The sequence below is a fragment of the Lethenteron reissneri genome, chromosome 23, assembly GCF_015708825.2.
Source record: "Lethenteron reissneri isolate LAM-NWPU_2019-01 chromosome 23, ASM1570882v1, whole genome shotgun sequence".
In the NCBI taxonomy this organism is placed as follows: domain Eukaryota; kingdom Metazoa; phylum Chordata; class Hyperoartia; order Petromyzontiformes; family Petromyzontidae; genus Lethenteron; species Lethenteron reissneri.
In genome coordinates, this window is record NC_083801.1 from 11,139,479 (window position 1) to 11,153,221 (window position 13,743).

The 13,743-nt window shown below is 44.1% G+C and overlaps 1 protein-coding gene across 4 annotated transcripts in view; it reads left to right on the forward strand.

Moving 5' to 3' along the window:
• The window catches only part of LOC133345971 (protein TANC1-like), a 113,654-nt gene that overhangs the window by 83,838 nt on the left and 16,073 nt on the right, over window positions 1–13,743 (forward strand). For all 4 annotated transcript variants that reach the window (XM_061557138.1, XM_061557139.1, XM_061557141.1 and 1 more), the window contains 3 exons: window positions 748–882; window positions 2,897–3,082; window positions 5,558–5,654. In XM_061557138.1, the coding sequence (XP_061413122.1) occupies window positions 748–882; window positions 2,897–3,082; window positions 5,558–5,654 (418 nt within the window). The remainder of the gene's footprint in view (window positions 1–747; window positions 883–2,896; window positions 3,083–5,557; window positions 5,655–13,743) is intronic.

Sequence of the window (13,743 nt, forward strand, 5' to 3'; positions counted from 1 at the left end):
TCGCTCAATCCTACTTGGAGTGCGTACAATCTAATAATGTTATCTGCACTGAATCTCTGTTGTGCATTATCACTGCCACAAAGGGATAGTTTTGCATTGTGTGTGTTGTATATAGAAGTGATTACAAACTGGAGTCGATGGGGAAGAAGGGAAGGCAGCGCATTTAACTTCTGTGAGAGCCACTCTCTGACGGGCACTTGAGAGTTGACCAATAATCATTCTCGGCTTGCTATCAACCTCATGGACTCAAACACACGCTCACGAGGAGGAAATATGAAGCTCAATTAATTTTATAATTCGCTGTGTCTACCTGACATTAAAGTTCAGGCTCAATCACAAAACATTCCATGAATCTGTGAAGGATGTTCATTGCTTCCAAAAAATTCATTTTTTTTTCTCCAATTAGTTGTTTTTACCTCTTTTGAAAATGGATGGTAGTATTGAAGGACCCTGCTTTGCAAATTGAGAGAGCCTGCAGGGAGCTTATGGATAATAAATGCACGGTAACTTCACATTAGTCTCATTTTATGTAAATGTGTCTGAATACATTTACAAATATAATAAAATCTTACGTTGGTATGAAAGCCTGAAGCCTTTATTTGTGCATGCATCCCCACTGCAAAAGAGGCATATCTACATTTTCAGCTTGGAATTAGGTATTGAGCGGCACACCGCTGCGGCACGTGCGTGCCGGATGGAAACGTGGCCGGTTAACGAGCCAAGCAATTTACTGTTCGTCTGTCGCAGGATATGGAGAGCGTTCTCCTGGAGATGGGCGCCGACCCCAACCTGGCCTCGGAGAGTGGAATGTCTGCGCTCTGTTACGCTGCTTCCAGCGGACACCTGGGCATCGTCAGAATGCTCACGAGGAAAGGAGCCAAGGTGAGGGGACGGCACATGCGCGCGCGTAATTGCGAACGGTACACTGGTGCGGCTAGTTATCGTAGCGCATGATATACGGTCATGTGCATTGCCCTTGAATTTTCCTCGGTGAGATTTTATCGGGAATTCACGCCGTTTGTGTGATAAAACATTCATGAAACCTTGTGGCGGTGTATATATTGCATTGTGCATGGTTTGTGTTTGCGTGTAAATTATGAGGACCTTTCACGCATTTGTTTGGATCGGTTCTTTTTAGAAACAAGGGCATCCTTTATTTTGAACGCTTTCTTCCTTTGCCGCAGTGGTAACAGTCGGCTTTTTTGGTTAATCACTGAACCACTTAAGAGCCCATTGAAATAGTGAACTGCAGTTAGTTAGAACTTGTAATTCATTGAAAATCGGCCAAACTTTAAAAATACTTGTAGACAATCAATGTATCACCCCAAATGTATTATCAGAAAAAGTGGTTCATATCCATTCATGAATGACAGGTCCAATGAGTCTCTTTCACAAGAAAGCTGTGTGTTAAAATTAACACCAAAAAAAATAATAAAAATGTGCTTGCAGACCACTACAGTTTAATATTGCATGAATGAAACAGCACAAATATAGTACAGCACAGTTTAATTTCGTGTACATGAAACGCTTCATTCCCCTTGTGATTAAATTAATTTATATTGTGGTCATTCCGTTAAATCTGGGGTCCCCAACCCCCAGGCTGTGGACCGGTACCGGTCCGTGGCCTGTTAGGAACCGGGCCGCACAGCAGGAGGTGAGTGGTGGGTGAGCGAGCGAAGCTTCATCATCTGTATTTACAGCCGCTCCCCATCGCTCGCATTACTGTCTGAGCTCCGCCTTCTGTCAGATCAGCCGCGGCATTCGATTCTCATAGGAGTGCGAACCCTACTGTAAACTGCGCATGCGAGGGATGTAGGTTGTGCGCTCCTTATGAGAAGTCAGAATCCGACACTTATTTTAGTCCACGCGTGGCTTGCCCATTATTTTATTTACCTCTTCCGTCCGCGCACTGCGCACTTGTCTCAGTCACAGTTTTGGTAAGCCCACGAGCTGCTAACCCCTAGCCAAAATGAGTACAAAACAAATGTCGCTGAAGAGCTTCTTTGAAAAGGGGGAAAGACCCAATGATGAACCCCCCCCCCCCACTCCCGGTCCTTGAAAAGATTGTCTTCCACGAAACCGGTCCCTGGTGCTAAAAAGGTTGGGGACAGCTGCGTTAAATGACAGTGTTTGTTGTGCCATTGCGTTGAAAATAGCGCCTCTAGTGGGTCCAGGGCTCACGTGAACCAACCACGTACAACGTACAGTAAGTAAAGCGTCGTTATTTCAGTATTTGATCATTCGTAATTGGGGATAATTTGGCACGGCTGTGCTTTTGGCATATATACAGTATTATTCATTCGCCATGAGCTGAATATCTGTACCGAATGGTCCAATTTTGGCATACACGTGGAGCGATGCCACTCGCTATGACCAAACCAATGACTCAGTCTGGTGGCGGCGCACGTGGCGAGCATTCGTGCAGACCCGTTGCTTTGGACTTTACCTTGTTTATGCACTCTGTGCAAGCCAACCCTCTCAGAAATGTCATCTACACCCACATCAAGAAGTAATAGAAAGGGACTGAAGTATAAATCCCTTAGTCTGCAAGACAAATGCAAAGTTTTGGATAGAATTGATGCAGGTGTGTCAATGCGTATGGTGTGTGAAGAGTTTGGAACACAAATTTGGGAGAAAAAAATGGGGGCAGGAGGCACTGGGGAGTACCGTTGTATATAATTTGGAATATTGGATAATTCGGCTCGGCCATATGTGTCGAATTAACAAGGGTTTACTGTATTCAAATTGAAGACAATCGATTCCCGCACACATGACTTGATAGACGTGTAGTGATCATAATATTTAATTATAATGTGTTCATTAATGATAAGATATTTTTAAGATAAATGTAAGAAATTGCAGTGACAAGTTGAGCTTCTGAATCGTGTCATTGTAGGTCGACCACGTGGACCGAGCAGGGCAGTGCGCGCTGGTGCATGCTGGGCTCCGGGGACACCTGGACATCATGGTCCACCTGCTGCAGGCCGAGTGGACGCTCGCCGGGCGCCAGCCGGGCCCCGTGCAACGATACCAGGCGGTGCAGCAGGCGCTCACCGCTACCGCTAGCAGTGGCCACGTGGAGGTGAGTACGCGTGCGTGCGTGCACGGGTGAAGGGATGGCCCCGTAGTACTAGTCGGGTGATCTGAAGTGCCCTCTTCTGCGAGGGTTGCTCCAGTTCGGGGCTCGCTTAGAGCCAATTTCTCACCTCCCCGTGCACTTGGGGCACATTTTGTTTTAAATTAAAAGTGTATGCCAATCTGATGTGTTCCGGTTGTGAAACGTTTGGTGAAAGTTTCTTGCTGGAGGAGGTCAATGTGCGGTGGACTTCAAATGAGAAGTATTGTCTCAAAATTGCCTTGGTGTGGATGATACAAGAAGACACCTTTTTGAATAAACTGAATGAAGTTATAAATAATTAGACATGTGTTTTTTACATTTAACCCTGGGAAGAGAGTTGTCACCTTTTAAAGCTCGGGCTGGAGCATGGTTACCTCAAGGAATATCTGTTTATAACACAGATGATTCATCGCAAATTTCCAAACCAAAGCCCTCTTATCATTTTCCCCATTGTAAAAAGAAAAATCATGACATGTTTTGAAGTTCTCTTTCATATTATTCCAGGAACATAAAATTAAATCAAGAATTGCTTGGCAGCACAATCATATCATCACTCAAATACTGATAAGGCAGCACTTCCCTTTAGATTAATACAGTTTTTTTTATCTTTTTGTCAGCTTGAAAGATGCCGATTAAACAAAAAATAAATACTGCCGCAAACTTTTAGCAGCGTCAGCACTGGTGGAAGCCCGAGAGAGGCGCAGAAGTGATGAGTTTGGTGCCTCACAGCACTCGGACTGCGTTCTGAGTCTGACCACGAACACAGTTTACCTGGCAAGCACGTGCAGCATGTGGTGCAGCGTTGTTTTTGTTTGCCTTTGTCCCCAAAGGAAGGTCCGTGTCCAAATTTGAGGTCAGTGGAAGGACCTCTTATTATTCACTGGCTTGGAGAGATGAGCTTGGACGGTTGGCTCGTTTTCATTAGGGTGTGCAGCTTGAAAAAAATTCTCGGAAATTTGATCGCAATCATTCACGTCTTTTTTTCCACGATATTGTAATGTTTTTAGCAAAAACACTGCATGTAATGAGCACTGTTTTTCCTTCTCTCTTGGCACAAATGTTTACATTAGGCTTTGAAGTTTCCTTCGCACCCACAAGTGATGTTTTTTTCCTCCCATTTCCAATACCGTTTCCAGACGGGATTTCCTGTAGATTTCACATCTCATAAATAGACCATTGCAGTTTCTCTTCCCTCTGCAGTCGGTCACGGCAGAAAAATAATGCTCGGTAATAACGGCCTTTGCTGAATTTTGAGGGCGGTTCAAGAATCACATCCACGGTGTAAATGGGATGTGTCGACGTGTGTATGATTTCACCATTTCAGTGTTTATCACCAGCCCAAATATTAAATTAAAAGTGTTAAATGCTATTTCCATACACATTTATTTTTACTCTGCCACCATTGATTTGAGGTGTATCCACTTCTCTAACAGTGATAGCCTAGACAGTCGCTTAGTGGCCTGTGGTCCATTTGAGGGTATAGCATTACGAGATTCGTGATCCGTGTACTCATTACTTTAGCTATATTCTCAGCTACAGGGTGACAGGCTATACAAGCAAAACAACACGTTATTACCACCTTGCATATTTGGGATGTGGCTTCTTAAACTTCAGTGCTCGTGACACGGCACAGAGTTCTATGTTTACCAATCGTAAGGTGTGCGTGCAAAATGCAACGACCCCATTTGTATTTGAATGGAGACGATGCAACAAAAAGATTGACTGCATAGGGTCTGAGAATTAATTCGTTTATCACGCATAGTGAGTGAAGGACCATTGCTCAAAACGTGTGACCTCTTGCGATAGCATTCGCACCAACTGTTATTTCAGCCATACACCGTAGTCTCGAGTGATTTGTTTGATCCACGTATCACGGGGGGGGGGGTGGGGGGGGGTCAACCACAGGGGCGGCACCATTCTTTTGCGGGTCGCAGTTCTCACTTCAAACGTCAACAGCCAACTGAAGTCTGCAATTTTCTGGACTTTGCGTGTCAAGACGGGGCGATGTGTCCACAGTGTGACAGCCGTCTTCCCCGAACTAAGCCCAATCACTAGGAGACAGGTTTCAGATGCAATGGTGACATTTCTGATGAAGTCGAACCACCAGATGCCGAGAAAGGGGTCTTTGGCATCGAATGTGGAAGGACTGCAGCCAATCCAAATCAGCTTGAAGCAATGTCCAGGCCTCTGCATCATACAACAAAACTGACAAAACACAGCACTGGTGGACTCTTAATTTGGTCCACAGACTTAAAGACTTAAACGTTTCTGGGACCAAGTAAGAATTGAGTTTGATCAATCAACACCGGTGGTCTGTATAGAAGTGACTGAACTTCAGGTACATGGCCACTTCTGGTCGCCCTTAAAGGTGTGCCCTCCCATGCTTGTGTTGAAGGTGTGCTCTGTCGGCTTCTGCTGCTGCTGCTGCTGTGTTGTCAGGTGGTGAGCTACCTGCTGGACATGCTGCCAGATTGGGACGTGGAAGATCTGGGCCGGCCCCACATTGACAGCTTTGACACCCTCTGGGGAGAGACAGGTGCGTCCCCTTGCCGTCGCCAGCCGCTAACACCGCACATCGTTGTCGACGAGAATGCTGGGTCATGTAGCACTGTGTGTGGACTGCAAACTCCTCGTAACAATATACTCGCTCAAATGAGCCTGATGCTAAGATCGTCTCTGGTTACAGCTCAGCTTCTGAGCCACTGGTGGAAATTCCACATTGCTATGACAGAGGCCCTTTTTTGCTACATAGGACAACCACTGCGTGCATTCCGCAGAATATTGGTACTATATTATTGACTCCAATAGGATGATGGGCCAAGTTGACCCTTTTCCTGATCAGGATTTAATTTCTGATTTCCACACATTTTGAGCTCTCTAACAACAACACTGGTTACTAATTATTTTGGTTTCAACCCTTTTGTCAGTTTACTGCTGGATGAAGGCCTTTGCGTGCCATATTGGTTGGTCATGGGGGGTTTTGACCATATCAAATCTCATGGACTGTGATTATAAAGCTACAAGTAAGCAGCATTGCAGTCATAATTATGCATGGAATGGGATTCATCTTTGAGCATCTCACTCATTGAAGAAGGACCAAGCGGTCAATATGGGTGCTGGCATGTGGATGCTGTCTGTTCGTTATTCGTTGTTTTTGTGAACCCGTGGGAACTGCTTGAATGACTGACCTATCATCTCCTTAGTCATTAACGGCTCTCCATCATGATGCAGATACGTATGGGATGTGTGAGTTTTTTTGTTGTCATTTTGAGAAAATAAATCTTGTTGAATACAAATGTGCGAAGGTCATTGCTGCTCTCAAAGCCATATAGCTTGGCTTACTTAGCAGTAAATGTGTCGGAATCATACCTTACAAGTGCATGTTGTGTGACCTTCCTTCTAGTGTTTCCGTAGACACGTGTGTAGAGTATCGCACCTGTGTGCAGCAGTGTGGACGATGGAGCTAACGTTACGTCCATTAGGCACTGTGGTGCTGTAAAAGGAAAGAGGAGCTGGATATAATTGTGGCAAGGTGACATCATAAAATACCTCAATGTGGATGGGGTGCAAGTTGCCCTGTGTAGCGCCCATTTTGTTTAGACTCCACCCTTTGGCATCAGACTGCAGTAGCAGTGTGCGTGCTGCGACACTCTCAGGTGAGATTACTCCGCTGCTTTACTTTCACGAGTATGCTCTTTGTGCTCGGCACTGCATTGTAGAAGGCTTTTTATCTGCCCAGCTGATGACAGCTGTTCTCATCCCATTACCCCCAAAGGCCAATTGCATAATGGGGTCAGGTTTGTATTGTGCCCCCTTGTAATACGATATCTGTGAGAATGGTGGCCCGAGTCGACACCTCAGTCTCTTCTGGTATAATTTTCGTGTAAAATCAATTTATATTTGTTATACAATATCTGTATTTCACAAAGGTTACTAGACTTGTTAGCATTTATAATTAATCACAAATTTGCTCTTTTGCCAAATCGTCCATTGGCATTCAAGAACTATCCCAAAGGCATATTGCCATTGGCATGGGAATGGCCAGCAAAATTAAAGCTCTATTTTTTTGTTTAAACATAACGTGTTGCTGAGAAGACTGGCTTTAATGTGCGACTATCGCGATGTTGATCTTCTTACTCCGATTTATTGGAGTAACAAGAAAATTGGCTTCGGAAGAGCCGTGGATCTTGATCTCTATCAGCGCCAAGGGTGGAGTTTTGAGGAAGACTGCGGGTTTGGCCGCGTAAGCGCGATGCAGATGCCACACCAGCGTCGAGCAGCTGTAGCGAGCCAGCCCCCCGGAGTACGCGGCAAGAGGAGGCTTTGTGTGGGAATACCAATTTTTACTTTGTCGGGCAGACAGCGGCGAATCTAATTAGCAGAGAGCTGCGGAAGGGTTTCACCGGTTCCTGCCGCAGCCGCCCGCAGGCATGTCACACGATAGACACCTGCAGTCAAGCAGGGATCACATCTTCATTCCTTCACACGGATCCTGGCCCGCAGCGATGCGTTGGGGCTCGTCTTATCTTCCGTTGCACATCCCGTAAGTGGCAGGGGACGTCTTTTAAGCGATCGGCATGGCGTTGGGCTGATCTTCCTTGTCCGCGTTGGGAAAAAATGGTTGGGAGAAATATCAAGCATTCCCTCGTGTAATCTTTTCATCTTGGAGAACACGATGAGAAAAGTAATAATAAGAAAATCATTGAAGGGAATAGCTGAGCTCGGATGTGGGTATGACATTTGTGAATCTGCTGCCATTGCTTTCACACTGTGAGTGACTTGGAGGTATACTATGATGTACGACTTGTTCAACCAGTAAAGCCACACCTCATCTTGTTTATACCTTCCCTGGCAGTTATGCTTTAATAGTTAATGCAGCTGCCGGGGGAGTGTGCTTTCCGTTCATAAAATCGTATAAACAATTCCATATTATGCAATACAAACAGCTTGCAACTAGTATTTATTTCAACACGTAATAGAACCTGAATTTTTTTTTTTGCTTAGATTATGATAGGCTTAAGGGAAATACACAAAAATGTACCCCTTTTTATTCGATAAATCGTCACATTACATTGTAGATTTGTATAATCTCAAATCTATATTTGTATAATCTAAAATGTGTTGTTTATCGTGTGCCGTCTTGTTTATTCCATCTCGTTTGATCCATTGGCCTCGATGTAACATTTTAATCAAAATGACACATTGAAAATGATTGATTCTTACATAATTCAATGCATGTATTGTGAGTGCAAGAATTAAGTGTAGATTTTAGTCAATGGTTCCCGGAATTGTAACTTGTCTCATTAGGACACCTCATAGGGCAGAGGCACAAATTGAGTGTTCAGCATTCATCTCCTGCTTAAGCCTCCTCCCCAAGAGGACGATAACACAGGAATTCATGCACAATTACTACATATTTGTTCTCAAAATAACTGTATTATTTACCATTGTTTGTGTTTTTGCTCTTAAAATATTCCCACTTTTTGTGGTTTATGTTTGATGCAAATATAGAAATCAAAATGCATTTCCGAAAGGTCGGTAAAAATCAGCTGCAGATGTGTGATTGCGCTAGAATACATTCAGACCAAACTTAAGATCCCATCTCATACAATGATTTAGCGGATTTAAGATTGCCGTGGCTTGCATACTATGGTGATTGTCACGTTCAATTATGAAGCAACATCAGCTCAACACATCAATTCTTGTACACGTGGAGGTTGTTTAATTAATAGCTGGATCATTGTACTGTATACATATTCTATGGTTCTTACGGTAAAGTCACGTAGATAGAAAAAATAATGATAAAAATAAAGTGATTAAAAATATCACGACGTTTCGATCGCAACACAAGTGGTCATCATCAGCTCTGTTCCTGATGACGACCGGTTGTGTTGTGTTGCGATCGAAACGTCGTGATATTTTTAATCACTTTATATTTGTATTATAATTTTTTCTATCTACGTAACTTTACCGAAAGAACCATAGAATATGAATTCCTGCAGTCACGAAAGTTTTAAGTGAACATTTTACAATGTATACATTAGTAGTAACTTGAAATAAAAAAAAAATCTCAACTTAAAGACACGGACTCGAAACTGCTTAGATTTCTTGCAAATTAAATCACAGCCACTCAAAATGACACCGGCGTTCTTTTAAAAAATGTGTAACAGAAACAATTAATGCAGTGCCAAAGTAAATGTTAAGCCGCACCAGATAGTAGGGATGGCATTGTTCATCGTTCTACCTTTTATTAGCTCTTGTAGAAAATGAAAGGTGGCAATGAACCTGAACAAAATGCTATTAGAGGGTAGCAAAGGTTGCAGATGCTCACAGAAGTGATGTGTGCTTTCCTCTTACTGGTCTGCTGGAGTTTATGGCATTTGCCAGGATAACGCGGGAAGTGATCCGTGGCTTGGCCGACTGATTAACTGCCGGCGCTGCTGTCACGGTGCAGCGGCTCCAGACATGAACTGCACCGACCCCGTTAACGTCCACGTGTATTTGAGACCTAAAATCTAAACGACCGATGGGCACAAATCCGTCCTGTCGGTCCATGCACTTTTAATTTGCACATTTAGTGTGCACTTGTCCATTTTACGTTGAATGGAATTTCCTCCCATTACATTTTATAAATCGTCATAAATGTCGTTACAGTGTAGCTCATTAAATTCATTTTATGGGATATTTCACGTAAATTCTTGGTCAGCGCGAAATGTGTGCTCAACGTAAGATAAGAGGGATGGTAAAGTGGAGGTTAGAGAAGCTAATGATTCTGTCAGCACTATGAATTTTACTATTTTTTTATTACACATTGTCAAGAAAATAGCAGCGTTAGAGTTATTTAAATGTAATCTATAACAGCACATTAGTTTGACAAATGCATATTATTTTAACAAATGTATGCAAACTTATTTTGCTCACAGATGCCATTAAGTGACACATTTAACATTCGACGAGATTGAAAACCTGCCTCTACCCGGGAGTGTTTCTGGTTGCCGTACGGCAAAGCCGTCGTGACAAAGCGATCCCAGGGGGGAGCCCTTGCCCGCTTGCTGGGTATTAGCAAATGCTGACACTAATAGTCAGCCTTGGGTTGTAATCTTTGAAGAACTCTGCATTTTTAGCTCTCCACCAAACCTGTCCCAATTGAGTTCAAGAGAACGTTTGTCACAGTTACACAAGGCTGTTAATAGGAGGCAGTCGGCGCACATATCGTAATCCATTTGCTGAGCACCCTAACTGTCAGTTTCTTCACGCACAGGATTTATTGGTATCACATGAGTGTTGTGCTGTCTTCGGCAAAGAGAGGGGCTGTATGCCTGCCAGTAGAGTCTCAGATAAAGGGTGAAACGTACCCACAGCAGGTACTGCTTCTAATGGTGCAATATGCAGTACTGTGATGCCAAGTCGTATCTAAAACCTTACCCAGATTCTATTAGTTTATTGTCATCCTGGGTACGGTGACTTGGATCACAACGTTGTATTTTTTTCTGCAAATGCGAGTTACAATTATCAATCAGTATATATTATTTACAGGTTACGCGTAAGTAGCCGGTAAATGCCAATGTGAAAAAGGCCTCCATCGATCCAGGGTAGTAAATCTTGGATTTGTCGTTGAGTGCAGGTCCCAGCCAGCCAGCGCACACGCAGGCACGAGCACACGCATGCCAGATTACTACCAGAATTACAAGGATTTCCTTTACAGCAGGGAGCAGGCGTCTCCCGAACTTGGCCCGAGATTGCTCTTCTTATTTGTTATTCCGCTATCATTTGAGTTCACGGTGAATGGTGCAGATCTGATTTCATTAATCTGTTCATATCAATACATTTTATAAGGATTTGTCACTACAATTGATGAATTATAGTTCTCTCTCTTTATAGGTGAAGAGGTGTCTTGGTCTGCTGGTGTCCTTGTTTGTCAAATGAGCAGGCAATGGATAACACCATTATCACGAGATTCCTGTGCAAATGCCTCCATTTCCTCGTGGTGGGGTGATATTGCGGCTGGTTACACAAACACCTTAAGTGATTGTTCTCTCCAAGATCTAAATAAAGTTTTTTGTTTGAACTTTCTCGACTACTTCAGATTAAAAAGGCGAAAATGTCATTTGGGGCACTTAAAGAAGCCACCATAGGTCAACTTCAGCTTATTGACCGCAGGAGATTCCATAGTCACCATGATGATGACGGAATGCTCACAAGAGCAGTGCTCGGCCGCGGGGTTATCGGCACGGTATAGCTCGGCATTCCATCAGACTCCTTCTCAAGCTCACGAGCTGCCTGTTCAATAACGGCTGGCCCAACAGAGAGTTAATGAAAAGCGGATGATAGCAATAGATGATGATGATCATGATGATACCCATAAAGTCTTAGCAGACGTTACAAAAGTCACTTCTGATTTTTTCATCCGAGGTGGCTCACAACTCCTGCAAACAGTAACCACGGCCGTGGGAATGTGACTGCCCCACAAGTGACCTCACCTTGAGTGAGTTATATTTTAAGCTGCCGGATGTCTCTGTTGCCGTCTCCATGGCGATGCGGTGTCGTGTGAGGCTGTGCCCGTTGGTGATGGGTTTACTCGCTGCTGCCGAGCAAACTTAGCCGAGCATCTGTAACTTGACGCCCAAGAACAACAACAACAACAACATCGACAACATTCCTCAAACACCACCAGTCTTCAGGCCCATTCATGGACATAAATATTCCGTAGTGAGGAAGTGGTGTATAAATAAACTGATGTGTTTCTCACTTGTAATCTCATCCCTGCCAGAGAGATCGAGGCAGGACAGTACCCACGCACGCCTGAGAGGAAGCAGACCGTGAAAATCTTGGCTTGCAGGCAGGCTTGCCTGACCTTTTACATTACCCCAACCTAACACTGCCACTTGTCCATGCGGAGGTATTTGCTGAAGTCTAGAGAATGAGCATGACGGACGCATGCGGGTTTTAAGTGAGGTCTATCTGAACGTAACCACAAGTGTAAAGTACCGCTTCGGCTCCTCGGGTGTCGTGCGCTTGCCACATCCACGTCTGCGTAGAGACCGCCTCGACTGCGGTCTTGACAATGTTGTAGCTCTTTGTTCAGGAAGGTGTATCGGCAATATAACTGGACAATTACCACGGGAATCCTATTCAGCTGCTATGAATGGATCCAGGATGCTTCCTGCACGCTGGCCAGACCTCACAAGCCCTTCCTTCTCGGCTAAATGCCACAGCAGGTTCTGCGCAGCCAGCTCCCCACTGTGTCATGGTTTCGCTGATCGTGAAAATATTAGTTTCTAAGAATGGAATCGTGGTTCCAGGCTACGGATCATGAGAATTTCCAAAATCATATTTACACTGCAGATCTGATTGAGTCACTATTAATGAATAGAGTACTGGCTACAAAACACCCGCATGTCTTCCCTGTCTGTTTTTCTGGAATATGAGATTCTCAGAACAGGCGCTTTCTAAATGGGAAAATGTGCCGTGTGTCAGATGGGCCATGTGTCAACTGTTGGGGATGGTGGCATTCTTTTGAGGCCCTTTGCTTTTGTGCTTGGGGTAAAATTATTAATTGTCTCGCCGATATTATGATTGGTCGCATTTCATTGCCCCAATTCTATTCAAGAGTCAATTATTTTCTTAACAATATATCGGTGAATGGTGTAGCCTCCAGCAGCTGCAGGTGTGACATGAACCCATTACATACAACATATACGAATCAAAATACATCGATTCTTACACACCTGACTTTGATTGTATGGTGAGCTTAATAACAGTTTTTTAATCGATGAATTGATGCATTGTTTCACCCTGGTATGTACACTGGCTGCTATTGTAGATGTGTGGCTTGAAGTCCATAGGCTCAAAGGAGAACGTGGGTAGCAGAGAAAATATATTGCATGTGTGGAGATTCTTTACCAAGGGATCCAAGTGACCTGCCTCTATTTTAGCTCGCACCACGTAACACGTTTTCCTTGGGCTATTAAAATTCATCGGGACATTTCCAGAATGTGGGGCAAATGGACCTTATTGAGCGCGCGATGAATGACGGAGGAATATAGGACGACTCCACCATCGCGCAAACCGATAGCGTTGGTGACCTAGAAAGAATTTATTGTACAGCACATGGTGTAAGAAAAAAAACAGGGTGTTGGCATTTCATTTTAGAGCACGAGAGTTACTGCACTGCAAGGTTTTTTTGCAGACAGCCTGTGTTTCTCTCACGGATGAGTCAAATTTAAGCTTTTGATGAATAGTGTTGTGAGGGTAGTATTCGCATTTTGATGCGAGTGATGCAATTCCATGAAGTGAAAAATGACGTTTGGTACTGAGACCCCGTTCAATAATGGAAATAAGGAGTGTGCCGACTTGGGGCAGGCTGTACCAGGAGCCGCCTTGCAGACAGGAAACCGGCATGAGCCTGCTAGCAATTATCTCTCCGAGATAGCCGCCACTCTTTCCTCGCTGGAAAAACTCAGCTGACATTTCAGCACTGCAAGGCTTGCAATGTAAACTACCTCGTGCTCCCTCCCTGATAACCCGACAGGCAGCTCAGTAGGGGTTATTGGAATATAAACATGTCATGTTTTACTTTGCGCTGTTTTTCTAAGAGGCGACGTGTTGGTTTTGGTGTGGTCGCT